This window comes from Medicago sativa, chromosome 6 (assembly GCF_051527215.1).
Source record: "Medicago sativa cultivar Bolivia chromosome 6, Bolivia_mono, whole genome shotgun sequence".
Lineage (NCBI taxonomy): Eukaryota > Viridiplantae > Streptophyta > Magnoliopsida > Fabales > Fabaceae > Medicago > Medicago sativa.
This window is the reverse complement of record NC_140754.1, coordinates 17,945,138-17,969,449: the sequence shown is the minus strand read 5'-3', so window position 1 is coordinate 17,969,449 and position 24,312 is coordinate 17,945,138. Positions and strand designations below refer to the sequence as shown.

At 35.5% G+C, this 24,312-nt stretch overlaps 2 protein-coding genes, 1 long non-coding RNA gene and 1 pseudogene across 11 annotated transcripts; 2 read left to right on the top strand and 2 right to left on the bottom strand.

The window, feature by feature from the left end:
- Positions 1–4,183: 4,183 nt before the first annotated feature.
- On the bottom strand, positions 4,184–10,321 carry LOC146913356 (uncharacterized). Its single transcript, XM_085720916.1, has 2 exons — positions 10,184–10,321; positions 4,184–6,337 (listed from the first exon to the last, which is right to left on the bottom strand). Exons 1-2 carry the CDS (start codon positions 10,319–10,321, stop codon positions 4,184–4,186), a joined length of 2,292 nt encoding a protein of 763 aa, XP_085577042.1.
- Positions 10,322–12,514: 2,193 nt separating this feature from the next.
- LOC146913355 (elongation factor G-1, mitochondrial pseudogene) lies at positions 12,515–14,056 on the bottom strand (annotated as a pseudogene). The gene has a single exon (XR_015013439.1). The product of XR_015013439.1 is annotated as an elongation factor G-1, mitochondrial pseudogene (transcript).
- Positions 14,057–15,386: 1,330 nt separating this feature from the next.
- On the top strand, positions 15,387–19,088 carry LOC146913354 (SH3 domain-containing protein 2-like). 3 transcript variants are annotated; one of them, XM_085716536.1, is made up of 13 exons: positions 15,387–15,570; positions 15,989–16,152; positions 16,374–16,529; positions 16,751–16,863; positions 17,036–17,248; positions 17,334–17,383; positions 17,551–17,755; positions 17,871–17,933; positions 18,063–18,218; positions 18,323–18,397; positions 18,623–18,660; positions 18,790–18,812; positions 19,004–19,088. In XM_085716536.1, exons 5-11 carry the CDS (start codon positions 17,147–17,149, stop codon positions 18,635–18,637), a joined length of 666 nt encoding a protein of 221 aa, XP_085572662.1. In that variant the 5' UTR covers positions 15,387–15,570; positions 15,989–16,152; positions 16,374–16,529; positions 16,751–16,863; positions 17,036–17,146; the 3' UTR covers positions 18,638–18,660; positions 18,790–18,812; positions 19,004–19,088. The 3 variants fall into 3 exon arrangements, with proteins under 3 accessions (XP_085572662.1, XP_085572661.1, XP_085572660.1); XM_085716535.1 differs by having other exon boundaries at positions 18,972–19,088; XM_085716534.1 differs by having other exon boundaries at positions 18,884–19,088.
- LOC146913353 (uncharacterized) lies at positions 18,949–22,689 on the top strand. 6 transcript variants are annotated; one of them, XR_015013435.1, is made up of 10 exons: positions 18,949–19,089; positions 19,602–19,658; positions 20,100–20,215; positions 20,420–20,547; positions 21,235–21,324; positions 21,509–21,536; positions 21,646–21,785; positions 21,887–22,125; positions 22,209–22,253; positions 22,394–22,689. It is a non-coding gene; the product is annotated as an uncharacterized LOC146913353 (long non-coding RNA). The 6 variants fall into 6 exon arrangements; XR_015013437.1 differs by having other exon boundaries at positions 18,972–19,089; positions 19,553–19,658; positions 20,188–20,215; positions 21,895–22,125; XR_015013433.1 differs by having other exon boundaries at positions 18,972–19,089; positions 19,553–19,658; positions 20,188–20,215.
- Positions 22,690–24,312: the final 1,623 nt, after the last annotated feature.

Sequence of the window (24,312 nt, the reverse complement as noted above, 5' to 3'; positions counted from 1 at the left end):
TTCTTTAGTCAAATAATTTAGGAGTTAGAATCTCTTCGGGAATGGATTTCCTCCTGTGGAAATTTTTCCAGTCTTCTGCACATTCATTAATTTCTTAGTGGACAGGATTTCACTGGACTCTCATGTGACTGGAGAGGATCCAAACCCAATTTCACCAATTAAAGTGAATAGGAGAAAAATTATGTGTTCAAAGTTTAGTCTCTACATATTGCAATGCCTTTATAAGTGAACTATGTTCACAGGACAGTGATAATTTGCAATTTAAAAATTGAGACTTTGGAAACCTTAATAACAAACCCTAATTTTTTTTTTTTGAAGAGGCAAAAATGAAACTTATATTAACAACAAAAGCTTTGTTCCTTCCGCACAAGGAGTGCTAGAAGGAAACAAGCATAATTACAATGAGTTTTGTCCGTAGACTATGATACCAATAAAACAAAACACAGCTAACCAATACCCAGACAAGGTAAAGGGGAAACAAACCAATTATGAATCCCAAATTCATGCACAACATTAGTTGCCTTCAACCACCAGAATGAATGAATCTGAACCTTTTCCAACAACTGGTGAATAGTATTACCTGTATTGTTGAACTGCCTATTATTACGTTCAGTCCACAACACCCACACACAAACCAACCATAACAGTTGCATAAAAGAGCGGTTTTTAGCTGCATATCCTAACAAATAAGAAAACTGAACAAAATGATCAGCAGTGTCAAAGGGATCGACCCCACTGACTCCAATCCAAGCACGAACATACTGCCATAAGTCTCTGAATATAGGACAGGAGACAAATAAATGTTGAACTGTCTCAACTTCCCCACAACCAGAAACACAAAGATGCGCATCATGAACCAAAATACCACGGGCTGCCAAATTAGTCTTTGTTGGCAACCGATTTCTAAGAAGCCTCCAAGCAAGAATAGAAACTTTGAGTGGGACATATCTGTGCCACACCAAATTTGAGGCCTCATCAACAATAATATTACCACCTGAAGTCAACAAATCATAAACAAAACGAACAGAATAATTTCCTGAATTGTCAAGTCGCCACCTCCATTCATCTGACAATGAAACCTGCAAATTAACATTAGCAAGCAACTCTCGACACTCCCCCACCAAATCCTCCTCCCAATCCCACAATCTCCTTCTCCACTGCCAAGCCTCACCTCCCTCCTCCCACCCCAACACAAACATATCCTCCACCGTGCTATGTTTACTGACACTTAAATCAAATAAGCGTCTAAACCGCACCGATAAAGGAATACCACCTAACCAAGGATCTGTCCAAAAATAAGTGTTTCTCCCATTCCCCACCACTTTGGAAACACAATCACTAAACCACTCTCCTCCCACACCACCCCCACCATAACGGACGCGCGCTAAGTCCCTCCACCAACCCGACACCCAACGCCCCCCATCCTTCAACACGCCTTCCTCCTCACCATAACGGGCCACCAAAACTCTATACCACAACTCCTCCCTATCAACTAACATCCTCCAACACCACTTCCCTAAGAGAGCCAAATTAAATTCCCTCATTCTTCTCACCCCCAAACCTCCCTCATCCTTTCTACCACAAATAGAATTCCAACTAATCCAGGAGATTTTCCTATGATCCTCACAACCCCCCCAAAAAAATTTATTAAACATAGATTCAAAAGAAGAGATTATACCTGACGGAGCTTTGAAGAAGGAAAGGGCATAAACAGGTAGAGAAGACAAGACAGACTTTATGAGAATCAGACGGCCACCAAATGATAGAAAACGACTCTTCCACATAGATAACCGGATCGCAATACGGGCAACAACAGAATCCCAAAAAGATAGTCTTCTAGCATCACCTCCAACAGGAAGTCCCAAATACATAAAAGGGACCCTCCCCACCCTACAACTCAGAACCGTAGCTGCTGCCCCCAACCAAGAGTCTTCTATATTCACACCAATTAACATGCTTTTATGAAAATCCACCTTCAAACCAGACACACTTTCAAATAACACCAAAACAGCCCTTAAAGCACGAACATTTGCCCAACTCTTCTCCCCCAACAACAAGGTATCATCAGCAAACTGCAAATGGGAAACAGACACCCCATTATTTGAACCAAAAGAATATCCAACAAACAAATTAGCATCCACCACCGCCTTCATCAACACATTAAGACCCTCCGCCGCCAGAAGAAACAGAAATGGCGACAAAGGATCCCCCTGCCGTAATCCACGTTTTAAAGGAAACTCCGCCGTAGGACTACCATTGACAAGGACCGACGCTGAAGCCGTCCCAATACATTCTCTAATCCATTTCCTCCAAAGAGTTGGAAATCCCATTTTGGTCATAACTGTCTCCAAATAATTCCAATCAATCGAATCATATGCTTTCTCGAAATCAACTTTAAATAATAATAATTCTTTTTTCATCTTTCTAGCTTCGTCCACCGCCTCATTTGCTATAAGAAGACCATCCAAAATTTGTCTACTCTGAATAAGAGCAGTTTGAGTCTCTGAAACCACCTTACCCATCACACTCTTCAATCTATTAGCCAGAACCTTTGCTAAAATTTTATACAAACATCCCACCAAAGAAATTGGACGAAAATCATTAAGTTTCTGAGGACTCTCCACTTTCGGAATCAAAGCGATAAAAGTACTATTAATTCCTCTAGTGAGCTTGCCATTCCTGTGGAACTCTCCAATGAAACGCATCACATCACCACTCATCTCCGACCAGAAGTCCTTCACAAAACCAAAATTAATGCCATCAGGGCCTGGACTTTTGAAGCTGTCACATTCCCACACCGCCGCCTTGACCTCCTCCATAGAGAAAGGGCGCACAAGAGAAGCCCCTTCCCCATATTCAAGATGTCGAAACTCCATGCCATCTATACTTGGCCTCACGGTTTCAATGGGTAAAAAATGATTTGAAAAATAATTGAATACCGCTTCGCGCACCGGATTAACACCTTTAATAATAGTACCATCAACATCAAGATAAGTAATAGAATTTCCACGACGTCTACCTGCCATGACCGCATGAAAGTACTTGGAATTAGCATCACCATCTTGTAACCATAACAGCCGCGATTTTTGCCAAGAAATACTAGTGTTCAATCGCGACAAAGAGTGAATATCAACAGTTTTACTTCGCAACTCAGCTAGATCCTCCTCTGATAACCATACATGTTCCGCCTTTGTGTCCAGCACTTTGACACCCTCTTTCAAAGCCTGAATTCTCCCGGGTAAATTACTGACATGCGTGCGGTGCCACTCTTTCAAAGCAAATTTTATCTTTTTCAATTTTTCCTGTAAGACAAATCCGCCCCATCCTTGAAAGTGCATCTCCCTCCACTTTTCAATGACAAACTTTTTGTAACCGGGAACATCCGACCAGCATTTTAACATACGTGATGGTCGTGGTCCCCAATTCTCTTCATTCACCGTTAACAACAATGGACAATGGTCAGATAAACCCCGCAAATGAGCCACTTGCAAACAATTTGGCCAAACTAATCACCAATCTTCCGATAAAAGAAATCTGTCAAGGCGACTCATTGAAGTTCCATCTCCTTTATACCATGTAAACATTCTACCACAAAGAGGAAGATCTACCAACAAGTTGTCGTCAATGAACCTGTTAAAAGCTTCGACATCCCCCACACTAGGCTGTGCTCTTGTCGATCGACGTTCTTCCACCGATCTAACCGCATTGAAATCACCACAAATACACACATTCTTCCCCATTAAATTATTCAATAAGGAAGACAATCTGGCCCATAACAACAATTTTGCAGCATTATCACACGGCGCATAAACATTAATCAAATAAAACTCCTCATTATTTTGGATAAAACGCCCGTGAACCATAAGCACATTTTCTTCACTCACCGACGACCAAACCTCCACCAAAGAACTATCCCACAAAATCAACAGTCCTCCCGACGCCCCTACTGAAGGTCGATAAGAAAAAGCGTGGTTCGTACCACCCCACAATGAAACACACAACAATGGATCACACACTGACAACTTAGTTTCTTGTAAACATAAGATAGAAGGACCCATCTCCACCACCAAATTCCGAACCTCTTTCTTCTTCTCCGCACTACCTAACCCACGAACATTCCAACTGATAATCTTCATTACAAACCTCCCACACCCCTCACCACCCTCACCCTCATCCCTCCTCCTCAAACCGCTCCACCAGACCCATCCCCTTTCACACCCTCACCAACCGCCTTCTTCCCTCTACCCCTAGAAAGAACATTAAACATATTATTCGGGTCACCATTAAATTTCACACCAATCGCCTTACCCACTCCCCACACATCCTCCACTGCCACCTTTTGATTACCATGCATCACCACATAATGTTGCCAATCGTTATTAACTGACGCTGACGATGAATCATGACTAGAAGTAGGATGAGTCTCCACCGCGACCGAACCACGAGATGCACTCCTCCCACTCCTCTTTCGCACTTGCTTTCTCATAATTTTCAACACTGCATTCCTGTCCTTACTAGGCAACCGAGCAATTTTCTTCAGGCTAAGCGCCGAATTATGCAAAACTCCCCCACTATTTCTATTTTTCTTCCGTGTAACTAAGCCTTGACCAACATCTGACTGTACTTTTTTAGACATACACTTTTTCTTTTTTGATGAAAAAACAATGCCCGCATCTTCATCAAAATGATCATTTAGCCATTCAATACTCCACGGACCTGAACTTGTCATCCGACCCTTACCAGGAGGGCAAGATGACGTGCGAACATTCCTTGGTCTTTTAATCTCTCCCTCAGCCGCTTGTGAAGGCTGAGCAATGACAATAGTTTCGGTTTCCAAAGTGTTCCCACCATCATCCTTAGATTGCTCCTTCAGTACAACCGGTGTCAAAATAGGTGAATTTCTATCATTACTGACATCTTCTTCATGCACACCACACCCATCTGCCTTCCTTCCTTCATCAGAGAGATTTTTCACAATTAAATCAACAACATCGTCAACATCCTCCCCCCCAACCACTTGCTCATGATCAGAATGAGAAATAACAGATACATTTTCCTCCTCAGACAAACAAACATCCTCTCCTAAATTAAAACCCCATTCCTCGACAATTTTAATCTCCACCATTATGTCATCCACCAAAATATTATCAATCACATTAATAATTTCAAGAGAAGGAGTTGAAACCAAAACTCGAGCAAAATCTAATCTATCCTTATCCATAGACATCCCATCCGTTCTCAAATACCGACCACAATCCATCACACATAATTTAAAAAAAGACTCATTCCATGCGTGCACTGGAATCCCATATATTCGGACCCATGCACCTCGATGAAAAGAGGCTACATCATTATTCCATGGCTTAAAATTCTCAAACAACATATTGAAAAATTCACGTGCCCCATTAATAATCGACATCACATCTGTAACCTTAGAAGAAGAAATAAATACCTTGTCTGCTCCCAAAGGAATAAGGTTCAGAAAATCAAACCCGGCATCTGAAAGTCTATTCTGAGTTAATGGAATAAATTCACCACCGCGAACAGTAGCAACTACACCACTTCTAGCCCATGCAATGTCAGCAGCATCAAGTATATACTTCCGTATCAGCTTGCGTGTAACAGTTTCAGTCTTCTGCACACCACCTCCAATAGGTTTCTCCCCTTGTTTCACACCTGTCCTCCCCACGCCATTCACCTCCTTCCCTTTCAGTTGAACCACCACCTCCCCCACTTTCACAACACCACCTTCAGATTCAGCCTCCCCTTCCCTACCATTCACCTTCGGCTTCCCATCACTTTCCACCTGCAACTTCCCGCCTCCATTGTTACCCGCACCAGCATTCTGCTTGACCTCCACATTCTCATGTTTTTTGAAGCGAGCTACTTTTGCCCAAATGCGAAAATCACCAAACCATACGTTATTCAGAGCTTGCACCAATTTATCAACATCTCTGACCTTGAGAAACCGCACAAAACCATAAACTTGGCCCCTCGCATTACACCTCGGAGCCACATATACATCGTCCAAGATCCCGCACACCTCAAATCCCTTACGTAAGAACCAAAGATTGGCACGTTTCGGGAAGTTTGTAAAATAGAACGTAACAAACTTCCTTTCACCTCCCTCCGCCGCCGCTACACCATCATCTTCCAAGCCTTTATCGCAACCTACAACCTCCCCACCATCTGCGCGAACCACCACTGATGACGACCGCTGATTCTGTTGTTGCACCCATCCTTGCTCTAAAACCCTAGCCTTGCCAAACCTCTGATCAGACCTTCCTCCGTGCTGCTGCTTCCCAATCCGTCTGTCCTGTCCTCGATCACCCTGTTCCTGCGCTTTCCAACGTCTCGGCAACACGTCGATCCAATCTCCCCTAACCCCCCCATTTGGTGGCACCCTGCCTGGACCCCACTCCCCCCCCCCCCCCCCCAATGTTCCTCACTTCCGGCGAATGATGCCGGCGCGGTTGTCCCCGGCGAGGCCTGGAACCACCCCGATCACTCCCTCTCCTAATCTCCAGAGCGCTCATGTTTCTCCTCTATCAAAATACCCCAATAACAAACCCTAATTAACTAACAATATTTTCACTGACTCTAAATTTCTAATATTTCATGTAAGAAGGCTATGTTGACATAAGAAACGATAGCAACACATATTTTAACACACATTTTTTAATATTTTTTTTTTGATTGGTTAAAATTCGCATGAGACTTATTAAATTTATATGGGACCCACATGTTTTGATGTGACCTATCTGAATTCTTACCAATCAAATAAAGTGTGTTGAAAAGTATGTGTTAAAACGTGTGTTGCTAGCCATATAATTGACACAAGATCCAATTTAAGTGAGCCACCAAAATCAATCGATATGTAGTCATTCAACAGTGTTTTTCCCAAGGGAAAGAGAGATAAAACCTAGTGTTATTTTTCTTACAGGGTAGCATTCAACATAATTCAACATTAATGAGAGTTCTCATTTCTCCAAGTGTTACGGTCTATTTCTTACATAATTAAAAAGTATTTGGTCATTTTATAATTTCTTTCTTTTGTTACATGATAGAAAAATAAAAGAAAAAAGACAAAAAATTAAAATAAAACTTCGCCTTAATTCATTACTGCGGAAGTCCATGATCCGATACATGATATCCAAACTCTCAAAAATTTGCTAACAAACCTAACTGTTTTAACTAACTTTAATTGAAATACTACATTCTCCCTTAATTCATTCTCCGATATTGTTACAATTCATGATCATGCTTCTAAGTTTGACAAATCTATCAATCTTAGGAGCCTTGGTGAATACATCTACAAGTTGTTCTTCAGTTGGACAATGCACTTGTAACAAATTCTTCTTTACTTGCTCCTTGAGAAATAGAAATCTTGCTTCTATGTGCTTGCTTCTCCCATGCATGAATAAATGATTGTTCTTGATATTAAACATGGATAAGTTTCCATTGATACAAATTTTAAAACAATTATTAATTTATTTTTTATTGAAGAGGCTAAAAAAAAGTATAATAACAACTATCCCTTTGAAACACGAGACAAAAGACATGCCACAAAAAGATTATCTAGAGTTATTCATACACCGGAATCCTTTAAGTTTGAGGTTTGTAATAGATTGATCATTTAAGTTATTTTGGTCACACAACACATAAGTCGTTTAAGTTTGAGGTTTGTAACAGATTAATCCTTTAAGTTATTTTGATCACACGTAAGTCCTTTAAGTTTGTAAACGTTTTCAATTTAGTCCTCTTGTTAACCAAACGTTACAAAAACGATGATGTGGCAAAAAGACTAAATCGAAAACGTTTACAAATTTAAAGGACTTATGTGTGACCAAAATAACTTAAATGACTAATCTAGTACAAACCTCAAACTTAAATTAGGACTTTGGTGTGACCAAAATAATTTAAAATGACCAATCTATTACAAACCTCAAACTTAAAAGACCCTTGATGTAATTTAGCATAAAATAAACTAGGCCAAGATTACAAAGTAGGCAATCTAAACAATGTAATGGATTTGTCTTCTTTGGGGTTCCATTTAGATTATTATTATTAATATTAATAACAACATGAACTCATATACTTCCTAGAAGGTTAAATATGCATCTAGTAATCGTCTTTGGATTCTCAATACATTCTCTGGTCCACATCTCAACACAAATACTTGCACACATAAACAGTTTAACTAACATACATTATATTCCTTCAAAAAAAAAAAACTAACATACATTATATCACAATAGAACACACACATAAAAGGAAACTTTCAGATACGCATGCGACATACACATCTTAATAACATGATTATGTAGTTCAACTATCACATTCATATAGCATTCATGCTAACAATTATTCATCCTTATAACAATAAAGTATGTATTCTTTCAACAAAAAAAAAACAATAAAGTATGTAGTTTAACTGACAACATTTAATTACTAATTCCAATTTGTAGAGACTAACATTTCACACTCGAGGAAATCACACATATTTGCATGCATAGCAACTCAACCACACATGACTTGGCACATCACAGCATTATCACACATTGTGTACAAATTAATCTTCTCACCCTCCTCTTGGCCTCACACCCTCCTCTCTTGCATTTTTTTTTTCCTTTTTCACATTTCTTTCCCTCTTCCTCGTGCATCCCTTTTCCTTCTCTCTGTCTCTCTTTCACTCTTTGTTTTTTTCTTTCTAAAATGAAGTTTAACGGTAATTGGAGTTATAAAAAGAGAATTGGTTTTGGGTTACCTAAATGGGTTTGAGTCACTAACATTTTACTTCAACTAATATTCTAACCCAACACGAATTAAAATATACCGGATTTTATCAACAATATTAATAATCAAACATTAAAGGTCAATAATAAGTAATAGTAATAACTATAGTAATGACGACAACAACAATAATATTAATATAAATATTTGGTCAAGAAAATTGGGAATGTTACAATAATTTACACGCATTAGCACAATAAAAATGGTAAGAAAACGAGCACGTGATAATAATGATGATAATAATATATACTACATATAATATACTATATATAAAGAAAATAGGGAACTTTAGGCTGCCTTTTTCATTCTTCCAATAATACCCTTAAATAAATTTATCTATTTTATCAACAATATTAATAATCAAACATTAAAGGTCAATAATAAGTAATAGTAATAACTATAGTAATGACGACAACAACAATAATATTAATATAAATATTTGGTCAAGAAAATTGGGAATGTTACAATAATTTACACGCATTAGCACAATAAAAATGGTAAGAAAACGAGCACGTGATAATAATGATGATAATAATATATACTACATATAATATACTATATATAAAGAAAATAGGGAACTTTAGGCTGCCTTTTTCATTCTTCCAATAATACCCTTAAATAAATTTATCTATAATACTTATATTATTGTAGTCGTTACAATTTTTTTTTTTAAAATGATATGTTACAACTTGAAACTCACAAAAATGTATACCTATAATTTTAATCAAAACTATAATTTCATTAAAAAAATATTGTTCATAATTTACATGCATTAGCGCAATAAAAAAACCTGAAGACAAGCACGGAGTTTCTATCTGAATGCTAGTAATAATAATAATAATAACAACAACAACAACAACAACAACAACTTGGATGAGATGGCAGGATATCCCTTCAAGTTTAACAAAAAACCATTGGTTATTGGGTTCGATTCCAAGCATATGAATGCAACAGTCTTGAGGAAATTAGATATCCGATTCATGCAAAAAATAATAGACTTTCCGAAGAAAATAATAGTGATAGCAAATTTATGTATGTAGTTTGTTGAGTTGTTTATACTACATAAAAAATTAGTTTTTTAATTAAAAATTGTGTTAGCGGCACATCTTTATAATAATATAAATACAAAATTAAATAATATTTTTAAAAAAATTAAACTTATTGAATTAAATTATTTTATAGTTAAAATTTGAATCCAATTATGATACTAAACGATAAAGAAGTGATAACTAATTAAATCCTATTTCAAAATTTGTATCCAAATATAACATACTGAAATGTATTAAAGTCGAACATGAAAGAGGAGAACTAAACTGGAATAGAATCGGATTCTCCGACAAGAATGTTTGTGAAATGTTCTCCAAGAATAGAGTCGTCAATCGGCAATTACCTGAAGAAGATGAAGATTCGCAGTGAACGGAACTAGATTCTCATCCAACGAGTATGAAAATAAGACATTCTCCGAGTCGTTAACAGGAGAGTTGAAAGTGCCCGGAGTTGGAAGATGATTCGTGAAACATCTCAGCATATTCGGTGAAGATAGCAGTAAAGAACAAAGTTATAAAAGAACAGAAAGAGAACAAGAAAACAATTTATAAGTTATATGAATTAAACTTATTAAAATATTAACAAAGTGTTGATTTGTTTTATTGATATGCTCATTATATGGGATACTCCTCCTCATATACATTTTTCTTAGTTGCAATCTTTGCATTATCATGTGGTATGTGTTCATTTCTTATATACGTTGGAATGTCGTATGTGTTGCATTGTTACATGTGTTGGAAGATTAATTGACTAGAATTGATGTAATAACTCATGATTAATATGACGTGGTAGAGGTATGAACCAAATAGTGAGCAGTTAGAAGAAAGTCGTAGAATGAAGTCCTAGACAATGCATCATAATTTAAATTTAAATCGAGTTGGTAAGATTTTGTGTGAAAATATGCATGAATTGGTTGATTAATTTAAGTACATTAAACTGATGATAGAGTGACCGTCGTGACTCATGAGATTTATTGATTTAGGATGTGTCTAATGAGTTAAGACAGGTGTGATTCGAATCACCCATTTCAATTTTTCATTTTTATTCTTTTCATATTTTCTAGAAACCTTTCAACATACGCATGACTTAGACACTTAGAATAGGAATTGAATGACTAGAAAAGACACTCACAATAGTATGCATGAATCCAATCTTCGACCATAGTCTAGAATCACACAAAATGAATTTGATAGCTTTGTTTATGGGATCCGGATCCTCGGCAACAATTGTCTATACAACTGCCTCTGCTGCATGATTTTGGTCTGATTGATAGATTGTGCAGTTTCAACTAAAAAAATTAAAATATCATAAAAACGGATAATGTGTGTCTTTTCTGCAACATATGCACAAGTGACATACGCTAACTAAGAGGCTACGCAAAAGGCCACCAACGACGGCGAAAGTCGTGACTTTATGTTGCAATGTCGACGTCGAAATTTTATGTTTCATATTGTATGTATATGATATAAATCCTTGATTTTAATCATTGTTGATTTTAGGGTAAAAATATTGCTCCAATTTGTTGATTATATTATGATATGTTCCCCAAATTGTAAAAAAAACATTCAAATATTGTAGTATTGTTCAGTGTACTTATATCTTTGCAGTATTCATGTCTATGTTCTCTCTTCACCTTGCAGTGGATTTTAGCACCGATTTTAGCACCTTGTGTCCAGGTTGAACGATTTTGCAAGATAATTGCTACATTCATTGTTATTCCTTTTATATTTACTACATCTTCCGTCCTTATAAAACTACCAGTTAGTCTTCTTAAGATAAGTGACAACAAAACATCTTGAAGAAAAGTATTCCTCACATTGTTCATTTCATAGTTTCAATCGCAGGAATGTTTACATTTTAAACCGTAGAATAGAGTAGATGCAAGGTATGCAAGTGTTTTTGTATGTGATTACAAAGGAGATTTTTAAGTAAATTTTTGTTACCAAAGGGAGACTGATGGTAATTTTTGTAGGTGGAAAGGAAGACAACTTACTTTTAGTTGACAGTCTAATGTAAGTTTATTTTAAGTCAATTTTTATATTTATATCTTTTTGGCAATGCAACATCTTCACTAATCAAGTGATGTCATACACAAACAGAAGACAAAACTTTTAACTTTATAAATTCAAGTGATGTGAAATAATATGTAGGCATAAGAACCATAACTTTTGTTGTCAAAGATGTGCATGCAGGTAATGCAGAGTTGGAACAAAAACAATGAATGAAAGCACCTTGTTCTGAAATAGAAAGGGAAATTTTTTTGTAGGGCAGCCACAACGTAACAATCTTAACTGAAAAAAGAGATAGAAACAGATGAAGAGAAAAATAGATGCATCTGGTTGGGGAAGTTGTCATTTCAACTTCTCTCTTACCTTAATTTTGTTCCTATTATTCACTCATCATGCTATGAATTTTTAACAAATCAAAAGAGAAGAGAGTTTGCCTTACATATCCCTCCGTCTTTTGCAATTGTCATGCCGCTGCTCTGGTTATATATATGCCTCCGCCTTATATAACCCTGGTTATATATATGCCGCTGCTCTGGTTATATATATGCCTCCGCCTTATATATATGCCCTGTAAGTTATCTTAAGTAACCCTGTCTTGCTTTTTTTTATCAGTATGAAGGATCAAGTCTTAACATGACTTTTGCACTAAATGTTAAACTTAAGAATCAAATAGATAATATTGACAGCAGAGATAGGATCAAGTGTTAAATGCAGAACACAGTAAAAAAAAGGGTATCTACTAACTAATCAGAGATCAATAATTAAGCAACAGATTCACCATAAAAAATAAGTTATAAATAAGAAACAAACCATTGCAAAGCTAATAAACCAAACCAACTGGGTAAGTAGGAGGATCATTATTTCTCTAGAATGAATCAATTCACACCATTGAAAATTTCTCTCCAGAATCTTTTGAGACCGAATAAGCAGGAACATCAGCAGAAGTCATTGTATATCTAACAGACCCATCGGTATAAGTATCTCCAGATTCAAGATGAGCACCAAACACAAAAACAATTTCTCCAGCATAAGCTTCATCAACTTCCTTGATTTTAACTTCCTCACTCTCATCATGTTCACGTCTCTTACCCAAACGAGTAATCTCAATCTTCTTACCAGTGTTAACATTTGTAATAAAATCACCCTTCTTAATAACACCCTGATAAATTCTTAGGTAAGTTATTTTTACATACAACCTATACCAAGTTACGAAAGCCTTTGCAACAAATGGAGCATCAATACTTCCAGACAATTCAACTTTCTCGCCATTCCTATTTAGATCAAGAGCGTAATTACTAACATCGATTGGACTCGGCAAATACCTAATTACACCCTCCATAAATAGTTCTATCCCCTCATATCTCCTCATAATACCCATGATAATTGGTACAAATTTCCTTGCTATAGTTGCCCTACGAATTGCATCATCGAGATAAGACTCTGGAATTTGGCTGCCACCATGAAGAGCTTCAGAAATTTTATCATCAACCTTTGATACAATTTCAATGAGTTCGTGTCTTTTTTTCAACACAAAGGCTTGCATATCTTTGGGTACTTCTTCTACTTTTGCATCGTCATAATCATAATCATAATCAGGTGTTTCAGAGCGAAAAAAGTAGGCCTTTAACTTGTTGGCAAGATTAAAACGTCCACAAGACGTTTTAGAGCGAAAAAAGTAGGCCTTTAACTTGACAAGATCAACAAATCCAACATAACAATCGTCAATGCATATTGGAACTTGAATTGCAGCACAATGATGATTAAGCTTAGATCTTACTTGATCTACAACGTTCCATGGATCTGCTCCTCCCTGATCAAGAATATCGACGATAAATATAAGCCTTGGAAGTTGAAATCTTGTCATTTGTTGATCAATAGTAATGGATTCGGTTTTAACACCATCTCGACAAGAAAGAACAAGAATTGCACTGTCATAAATACGCGAAGCTAGTTGAACATCAGCAATATTGATATCAACATGACCAGAAGATATCTTCTCCAAAAAAGTATCAACACAAGATATGTCAAATAGGGTTATGTTTTTATAGGAACTGACATATGTTTCGGTATGTAGTTTATCCATCTCGTCCTCGTATGCATTACATAGGTCGTCGTCGTCGTCGTAGTAGTAGTCCGGATTGGATTGACTTTCTAATAATTTATGCCTGTCTGTCTGCATCATATCGTAACGGCCTTCGTATCCAGAAATCCAGTCGTCGTAGTAGTAGTCCGGTATGGAGGACTTTATGAAGAAACGATTCATGGCAGCTGGGGGGGTTTGATGGAAGCTGCGGTGTAGTTTAGCTCCGTTTTTGAAGATCAACAAACAATATAAGTGGTTTTATTTATTTTTAGGTTTCGTGGGAAATTATTATTTTATTTTTACCAAAATAAAGAAATCAATATTTTTTTTATTCAGGTATCCTACATGTAAATAAAGATTAAAAAAAATGTTACAATTTTTTTTTTGAAGGAGTGTTAAAATTATTATTGACTACTGGAGTTTTTTTTTTTTTTAAGAGGTTATTGACTACCGGAGTTAATGTGTCCTTAATTAATGATGAAAAGCAGCGATGCATTGAATACCATGCTCAGAGCATATACAAGCCCTCTGCATGATTCAATGGTCGTTCGACAGTCACAGAATTGTTGTATAAGTTGCCTTTGATCCTTGCATTATCATGTCGTATGTGTTCATCTGTTATATATGTTTGAATGTCGTATGTGTTGCATCTGTTATATGTGTTGGAAGATTAATTGACTAGAACTGATATAAGAACTCATGATTAATGTGTCATGACAGATATGAACCAAATAGTAAGTAACTAGTGGTTTAGAATAATTTAAATTTCTAAGTTAGAAGAAAGTCCTAGACATTGGATCATCATTTAAATCGAGTTGGTAAAATATGCATCAATTGCTCGATGAATTTAAGTCCATTAAACTGATGATAGAGTGACCGTCATGAGATTTATTGATTTAAGATGTGTCCAATGAGTTAAGACAAGTGCGATTCGAATCACCCATTTTAATTTTTCATTTTTATCCTTTTCATATTTTTTAGAAACCTTTTAACATATGCATGACTTAGACACTTAGAATAGAAATTGAATGACTAGAAAAGAGACACTAGTATGTATGAATCCTATCTTCAACCACAGTCTAAGATAGAATCACACAAAATGAATTTGATAACTTGTGGAATACCTTACATTTTTTAATCTTGTGTATTGTGATGAGTTTTGAAGGTAATTCAGTTGTGATGAACCCGATCGATAATGAATCTAATGATGAAGTGGCTATGACTAACAAGAGAGGAAACGTAACCCAGTGGAGTGTATTGTCATCATATAACTTAAAAAGAGAGTGACATTGCTACGATATATCTACTAAACTAAATATAAAAATAGTTGGCTGTTTTTTTTACCATTTTGCCCTTCTGGGGCATTTTGGTAATCCTGTAATTTGAAAGGAGGGCATTTTGGTAATTGTTGTCTTTCCCCTATATATATATGGTCATTTAACAGAATTTTCCCCATTTCATTCTTCATTTCTCTCTCTAAAAAAACGTGTTTTCTCCCCTTCTCCCTAAAACCGTTCTCTCCAAAAACGACCGTTCGTGCATGCTTTGCTCTCACGGTTGCGGGATTCTTAGAAATTGAGAAAGGAGAAACTGAGAAACCCACCTTCTTCTTCAGTTTTTCTTCATCATCGATCAAAGGTGGGTTTTTGATTTTTGATCGGCATGCATGTTTCTTTTTTGTGATTTTTAGTTTCTTTGTTTTCCTTTTTCTTTTGTGCGATTGAGATTGTTTGGTGTTAATCGATTGAGGTTTTGATTTGTTGTTGCATGTTTTTGTTTTGGCCTGGTGTTTTGTTTTTGTTTGTGCCTAATGTTACTGGGTTTTTGTTTGTGTTAAACATTATGAAGGGCCATATTAGTTTTTGAGAATGTTCATTCACTGTTTGATGAATTGATTCAGAGAGCTTCTAATTGTGTTTCAAATCCAAGTGGTGGTTCTAATGGTTCAAATTCTAGGAAAATTGGTTATTCTAATGGTTCTTCTTCAACGGTTTCGACGAATTTTTCGAAGAATTTGGCTTCTGGTTTTGGTTCTAAAAGTGGTTTTGATAAGCAGGTTCCTTCAAGTGTTGGTTCTTCTACCTTGGTTCGTGTTGAGAAAGATGTTTCTGTCAAGGGTTCTGAATTGTTTACAAGAGATGATAGTTATGTGAGCAAGTCCAAGTCTACATTCTACCATAATGAGTTTGGATTCATCATTAAAATTCACAACTGCTACAGGTATAATATTTGACTATTGCAATTTTGTTATTTATGTTTTTGTTTGTTTGGATAGCCATATTCAAGGTTTTAAACCATGGTAGTAGTAATGATAACGATCGGTTGTGTCGCTATTCTTGATATCGTTGAGAATTGCGGTCTCTAATGTTGTTGATGCTGCCTAAATTGCTGTCGAATTAGACTTTGATGGAATGTTGTGCTGATGGGATGTTGTTTTGTAGGTCAAGATGGTGATATGTTGAGTTTGATTAAACTTGCTAGCATAATTGAGGTTTCTGCAAAGAAAGGAACTCGTGATCTCAAGCTCCAGGACAAGTTGATGGACCAAGTTGATTGGTTGCCTGATTCTATAGGGAGGTTATCTAGCCTGATTCTTGGTATAATATTTCATTATTGCAATTTTGTTATTTATATTATTTGTTCATTTCATGGTCCTTGAGTGCTAGGAATTATGGTGACAGCCACAGTTGTAAAAATTGGGCTCATGACATATTGGCTACGGCTTAATCGAAACTTGCTCTATTTGTTATTTGTGAAATGTTTTCAGAAGATTAAAACATCCAGATTTATTGCACTGACTTTTTTTTTGTTAATTAAGGCTGTGGCCATGGTGAAGAAGACATCTGCTTATAAAAATAAACTAAGGGCGTTGGAGCTTGAGCGCAATGGTGGGATTACAAATACGAAGAAGGGTCAAAAGAATAAGGACAGGTATGGTATCATTCTGATTCTATATAGTCCGTGTGTGTAATTTTCCTCCTTGCAAACTTTCATTTCGTCTGTTAAACCCGTTTCTCTTTGATTCATAAGATTTCGATTCATTGCCTGTAATTTCTTTACTTTTGATACACAATGACACAATCTGAATGACCTTTATATACAGAAAAGTGGAGGAAGACCTCAGTAAAGTGGAGGAAGAACTTGATCTGCAGATAACAGGAACTGAAAGGCCCTCCATATATAAGGTTTGGACTTTGGTTTTGGATAGTTCAAGATGGCAGAAACTGTAAAAGAACCAAGGTCATTGGCCTTGACTCCTACCTGGCCTGTTGTTGTCTCTTTGCTTGTGGAGCGCTCAATTAATCGTTTAAGCAATGTAAGTATTGCTTGAAATCTTATTGTTGAGCTTTGTTAGTCTTTTGTGTTAATCTATGTAGTTGCAGGGAAAATTTTCATGGTAGGAATTGGAAGTTTGTTTCATGATAGAATGCGACAGGATGCTGAAGCCCAGGTATTACGGGGTTTATCTTTCACTTGACTTTTCAAAACCTGTTGCTTCCATTTAAATTTCTCATCTACTCTTTATAATCTTTGTCTTTTCCAGTGTTTCAGTACATGTTTTATCATCAATTGCATTTACCTATATTGACTTGTAATTACTTTGTCTTTTGAGCCTAGACAGGCTATTGAAGTTTCTAAACGTCGGGCAAAAGTAAGAGAATTGCCAGGCAATTCTGAGATTGCTATGAAATTAGAAGCAGCAGAAGCAAAGCTGCAAGACCTGAAGTCAAACATGAACATATTGGGGAGGAAAGCAGCTGCAGCATCGGCTGCTGTTGAAGCACAGCAGCAGAGGTTAACCCTTCAACGTCTTATAGCAATGGTATGCAGTTTTTTCTTATGATTCTGTAGTTCTTCAGTTTAATGAAAATTTGGATCTTAGTTAATAACAAATTGTAACTTTTAATTAATCGCGCATTTTATTTCTTCTAATGAAGGTTGAAGCGGAGCGTTCTTATCACCAAGTAGTCCTACAAATTCTTGATCAGCTTGAGGGGGAGGTAAGCACTCATCCTTTTATCATTTTGTTGTTTTATTTGTTTTTGAGAAGTACAATAAGCTGATTAATATATCTGTAATTTTCTTAAGTTATAAATGTATGATTATGTGCTATATGTATATTTATATAGATGATATCAGAAAGACAACGAATTGAAGCCCCTCCTACTCCCAGTATGGATAACAGCATGCCACCACCCCCACCATATGAAGAAGTGAATGGTGTTTATGCTTCACAGACGACACATAACGGATCGACAGACAGCATGGGTTACTTCTTAGGAGAGGTTATTAAGAGATCTTTTCTTATACACGGGGCCACACACATATTACAAATTGTTAAACAAGTGGCTGTTTTCTCCTTTGTAACTTTTATTTACTCTTTTTGCAGGTTTTATTCCCATACTCTGCTGTGTCTGAAGTGGAGCTGAATCTATCAGTTGGGGATTATATTGTCATTCGAAAGGTCTGTAGTTACATCAAAATTATCTTCTCTTAATGCAATTGCAGCCATATATATAAATCTACCTTTTTTAATTTGATGTATTGAGCTTGATTCTATCTTAATCATTTATAAGTCTTACGGGACCAAACTTTCCCTTTTGTAAGGGTTTGTGAATAAACTGTTCCTTTGGTATGAATTCTGATATGTGGTTATATTTTTTTTTCTGTGGTTGCGGAAAATTAATAGAAAACCTTTGCTTGAAGCTGTAGAGAAGATGAAAGAAGGTACGCACGCTAATCATTTTGGGCCGAAAATCCTTCCAAATATGAATAAGAGTTCTTTTTGATTCGTTATTTTTAGTCCTTACTGACCTCTGCATTGTATTAATTTCATGTAATGTGTATCTTTTCAAGTGAACAATAAGATTAAAGTGATGGTTAGTACTAAAAATTTGTGTAGAAAATTTGTGTAGAAAACTGTCTTTTTTAATTGTATTTTTTACTGCAGGAAAGTGCTGAAAATTGATGTCCCTGTTGTAAAAAATCTGGTTTTTATCACATGCTAATTGATTAGCCTCTAATTGCATGTGTGTTAGTTGGAGCTGTTTTGATTCTATTTTGGTGTTAGATGCAAGAAAAGGAATTATGAACTAAAGTAGAAGCTTGGGGTCTGATAGCAGCTTGGAGCTTTTGAAGGGAATCAACTCAAAACATGTGAGTTCCTGTTAGTGTAATACTTCCCTTGGATTTAATTTTGTGAAATTGAGTGAGATGACGTAAAAAAATTAGGTTGTTTTGCATGATTAGAAATTCCCCCAAATGAATGCATTGATTTTTTATTGTTATTATTTGATTTTCTATGTTTCTATATGTTTTCTGTTGGACTGAAATGACAAGAATTGCTCAAAGTATAATCTGTGGGAAAGTATAACATCGTGGTTAAGAATTGGTATCAGTAGGTGTGATGGTATCTATGGATTAAATTCTTTTTATGTACAAGTGTAAATGTAATTGGTACTTTTTCTGTAAACCTTTCTCATGGCATGTCCTGTATCTTTGAGTATTTAACTTTAATAAGTGTGACTTCTGTAATTACTTTTGTTTAAACATTACGAGACTTATAGGCTAATATGAATCATTTGTACGGGATTCTCCTATGCTACATCCTGCACAATAGTACTTGAAATTGAGATCTCTTGGTGATCCTGCGGTTCTTCTTTCATTAGCAATGCAGGGAGTTTTTCGAGGATTTAAAGACACTAAAACTCCTTTATATGCCACTGGTATGTATGCCTTGACAAACTTCAATTGTTATTTGCTATATTTTTTAGAACTAATATTTTTTATTACAGTAATTAATATTTTTTAGAACTATTAAGTAAAAAAGTTATGAATGAAAAGCTTAAATTATACATTAACCGTAATAACTAAATACCTAACTCTTTTAAAAAAAAAACTAAAGTACTTAACTGAACCATATAATGTGTAAAAAGCTCAATGTACCTATTATTATTTATCTTTTTTTTTTTTTTGTAAAAAGCACAATTTGATTAGCCAGAGACTTAAATAAATGTTTAGTGGTCCTGGCCTGACTCTAGATGAATGTGCTCTTTGTAGGACCTTTTAACTCCAACCTTAAAATAGTTATTTGTACAAATTCCGTTACACTATAACCGCTAATGTTCAATGATATGCGATTTAATAAAAAAGTTGTCATACCGCAGGTTAACCAGTTGCAGGTTAACCACGCCAGAATGGTGGAAGTAAAGTATATACTGAAATGTTCCTTTCTCTTTTAATCTGATTCTGTAGGTAAAACAAGGCTCAAGTATGAAATGAGGTAAGCTCATCTTTACTATAAGTAATATATCAACATTTTCCTCTCTTTTTTATCTTATATAGCTGAATCAAATATCTATTCATATTGCACTTTGATTCAGCTATATTGTGATGCATATTTTGTTCATTGATATATTCTTAATGTTTTTCTTCTTGGAGTGGGGCTAAAACTGATCATTATTCTATTATAATTTGGTAAATGCAGTTCTCCGATGGTTATCTTATCTGGACTTGATCATTACGAAGAATTGCCCGAAGTTACATTTGTTGTCAATGATGTCAGAGCTGAATAAGGGAGGGCACGTGAAATCTGCGTATGTCACATACCTAAAGGTGTGATTTTCTGATATACTGTGTAATACTTTTGTAGCAGTTACATTGAGCTTTGAAAGAGTCTTGGCATTTTAAAACGAGTTTCTGTTAAGATTGTAAAATCATGGAGATCTGATTTAGTGCTAAGTTTGATAAAATCATACGCGACACTGTGATTTTGACACAATTTAGAGCTTCAGTGAAATGATAGTGTCACAATGATTTTACTAAACTCGATTTCAATTCAAACATGCATTAAAATTGGAATTATGTGAGATTATAATTAGAGTACCTTTGCGAAGGAGGTTACTTTCCGCAAAAATGAAAATGTGAGTTTCTTCATTGTTTTATGTCAATTTGGATCATTGTTTTGTATGCAAGTAGTCTAGCTTTATTTCTTAATGTAGGATTTTATTTTTGAAGATTTCTGAGTGTTTTGTTACGTGGATGATTCTTATAGATCATTTGGGGTCAAATTCAGCACTGAACAGACAGGAGAATGTGATGAAAGATTCTTGTGGATATATTTATATGTTGGGAATTATATTATCACAAAGACTGTAAAATTTGTGAGTGTTGGTGCAAGATGAATGATATGTTGATATGTTGGGAACTATTTATATTCCGGTTTCAATTATATATATATATTCAGTTTATATATTTATATGTGTAAAACTATTTATATATAAAACTTTTCGTAATTGACAGGATAAGATGAATGTTGACAAGGATAGTTCCGACTCTAATGAGAGTGAGAAGGAGAGTGAGGATGAACCATCGAAAAGACCTCAGAAAAAGGTCAGCATATACTTTGTTCTGTTTGTGTAACTTTGATTTTGATTTTAGTTTGGTGTTTATTTTTAACAAAAAATTTGCTTTGGTTTTCTCTAAAACAATTTCTAATAATAGCTGTGTGTTTGGAGTAAAAAGGAATGATTACTTTACACTTTTGTCTTAACAAATTCACTGCTATTATCTTTAGGTGTGGTCATTGCAAGGACCTTGCTTATGTAAGGATGTTCTCATGTCTAAGACTACTTTTATCATAGTTTGATGAGTTTCCCCTGATTATGAATATATCAAGGTTGATCATGATACTGTTTTTACAAATTTCTTCAGATATGATGTTCATTCCTATCCCACATTTAATTTTTCCCCAAAGAACAATAAAACCGGTGAAGATTATGTTGGTGGTCGCGATTTGGACAATTTTGTAGTTTTAATTAATGCGAGATGTGGCACCAACTGTGATGAACATGGTCAGCTTACTTCTAAAGTTAGTTTAAAATATATGTTTAGCATCAAAAGAGACTAGAATAATATACTTGATAGCTGAGTGAACTAATTATTCATGCTTTAGGTCTCTAGATGGCTTGGTGAAGGAGTTTGTGAATGTTGACGACGATGAGAAGAAGGTTGTCTTTTCGCGACTTGGAGAGGAAGTTAATACGCTTAAGGGTTCTGCTGCAAGGCTTGACTGATATCCCCATCTTTTCTGTCCTATCACATTGGAATTTATTTGTACTTTCTATCTCTATCTTACCTGTGTTGACCAGCAAGGATCCTTTAGCAGACAATCTTAGCCCACTCGAGAGAGTTGTAAGTTAACATCCCCGGGATAGTGCTACTTGTGCATCAATTGATGCATATAGCTCCTAACATTATTAACTTTGTGATTTTAGGCTGGAAGAGAGCTTATGGTGCTGGACACTAAGGTTAAGCTGCAGGTAGCTTCTTTGATGTTTTAAATTAAATATGTTCCCTCTGTGTGTTTGTGTTTGCGAGCTCAATTGCAAAAATGTATCTCTTTTTTTTTTCCATTTTATTTGTTCCTCTCTTTTAATATTATGTTTTTCTTGTCACACAGGATTTATGGCTGCAGCTTCTTAAATTGGGATCGACGAATGATCCTCAATTGGAACCAATGAAGATTAAACTAATTACGATGAAAGTATTGCACTTGCACAACCAAAGTAGCCTGGTTTCTTTTCAAAAGAGAGAGTTTCATGAGTATAGAGTGAGAAGGACACCTTTAGCAACAATACTATGACTAATACCTTATTGGAAGCACGAGATTAGGTTCCATTGAATTTGTACCTTTTTAGCAACAATACTATGTACAAATTCAAGTCTATTGAAGTTCTAAAAATGCAAATTACACAATTTGGACTGTTATTTTAAGGTAAAGAAAAAATGACGTTGACTGCCGGGACATATAGAAAAACCTTGGTCATCATATATCTTAGTTTGTAACAGTATTTATTAGCGGATACTCGAACTATAATGTTTGCTTGAACCATAAAAAAAAATTTGCGTGAGAACCATAAATAGTGTTACAAAGAAACTTCTCTCCATTCCCCTTTATTTCAAGATTCAAATAAATTTAGATGTTCAAAAGTGGCTATAGTAATTATCATCCATTCTTTGACAATTTTCTTTTATTCTTGGTTTTTAGCATCTTTTATATCATTATATCATTTTTGAAAAAAAATCAAATAACCATGTGTTTAAGGACCCTTTTTTTTATTGTTATATTAGATTAAATTTTTTTTCCCTTAGATTTTGTTTTTGATCTTTTTTTTTTTTTTTTTTATGAATATGAAGTTTGCATTTTCACTCATGTTCTGCTCTTTCCATTAATTTGCTAGAATGTGAAAAATGCAGCTACTTCTTTGAAAAATACAACTATGTGCTTACCGGTCAAGAATATGATTGCCGCCTCATTGCCGCTGAGCGTAACAAGGCCGAAAAATCCTTGGGAGGAGGTCGGTTCCAGTTTGTTAGGGACAATCACCTACAAGAAGACGACAAGCTGCTATTCGATTTGGAAGTTGTATGTTGGCATGTGTATTATGTATAATATTTCAATGACAATATGTTTTAAATAAGGTTTGGATTTAGTAATACAACCCTTTTTTTGTAATCAACCTTAAATTGGTTGTACACTACATACATGGCAGCAACTATATTTCTGCTGCAGTATACTATGTATGTAATGGCAATGGTTGTTATGTTATCTTTTATGTTATGCCTTAGACCATGCATCACAAATATTCGGATTATGCGACTTTTGTTCTCAATTTACAAAGAATAGCAATGTTCCGTAATTTGAACATCTTGCTCAAGCTTGAATAAGGCAATTTGTATCTTAATGTATATGATAGGCTCTTCTATGCACTGATCTCTAATGGCAGCATCTTTCTCAGAATACAGTCGAGAAACCATCACAGCAAAGTGTGGAAGCTTGGGATGGTTGATTTTGGTCTCAAAGTCTGATGAAATTGTTATATAAATGTATCAGAGCATCACCAGCTTGAAAATTCGAAGTAAGAATAATCCTTTAAACAAGTTAGGATTGACCATACGGATAATAAGGTTAGATCATGTGAAAGGATTTATATACGTGGTACTAAATTGCAGTTAATATCTGCCTTTGCTTTGGGTGGCAAAAATACTCATACCCACGGGTACCCGTGGGTAAAATCCGTCACGGGTCTGAAGCGGGTAGCTAAACGGGTATTTGACTACCCATTATTATATGGACACAGACACAGATTTGATTGTATCCATACCCACGGGTACACATACCCAATACAAAATTAAGTAAATTACTAAAATATCTTTATATATCATATCTTATTACTTAAAGTTGTTACCTTATTGAAGAAAATTTTACCGCCCATCTAAAAATCCTCAATAATAACCTATTTTTATTTTAAATTTTTTTAATTCATCTTATTAAGTTCACCGTTTCCACTTTATTCACATCATAAAACATATAGATTA

What these genes read in the sequence shown, in the direction of transcription:
- LOC146913356 (XM_085720916.1), bottom strand. Translation starts at nt 10,321, where the DNA reads ATGCTGAGATGTTTCACGAATCATCTTCCAACTCCGGGCACTTTCAAC. An exon ending in CGAATCTTCATCTTCTTCAG is followed by an intron (nt 6,338 to 10,183) that starts GTAATTGCCGAT and finishes TGGAAAGCGCAG; the next exon opens with GAACAGGGTGATCGAGGACA.
- LOC146913354 (XM_085716536.1), top strand. Translation starts at nt 17,147, where the DNA reads ATGGCAGAAACTGTAAAAGAACCAAGGTCATTGGCCTTGACTCCTACC. An exon ending in TTCAACGTCTTATAGCAATG is followed by an intron (nt 17,756 to 17,870) that starts GTATGCAGTTTT and finishes CTTCTAATGAAG; the next exon opens with GTTGAAGCGGAGCGTTCTTA. An exon ending in TGGGTTACTTCTTAGGAGAG is followed by an intron (nt 18,219 to 18,322) that starts GTTATTAAGAGA and finishes CTCTTTTTGCAG; the next exon opens with GTTTTATTCCCATACTCTGC.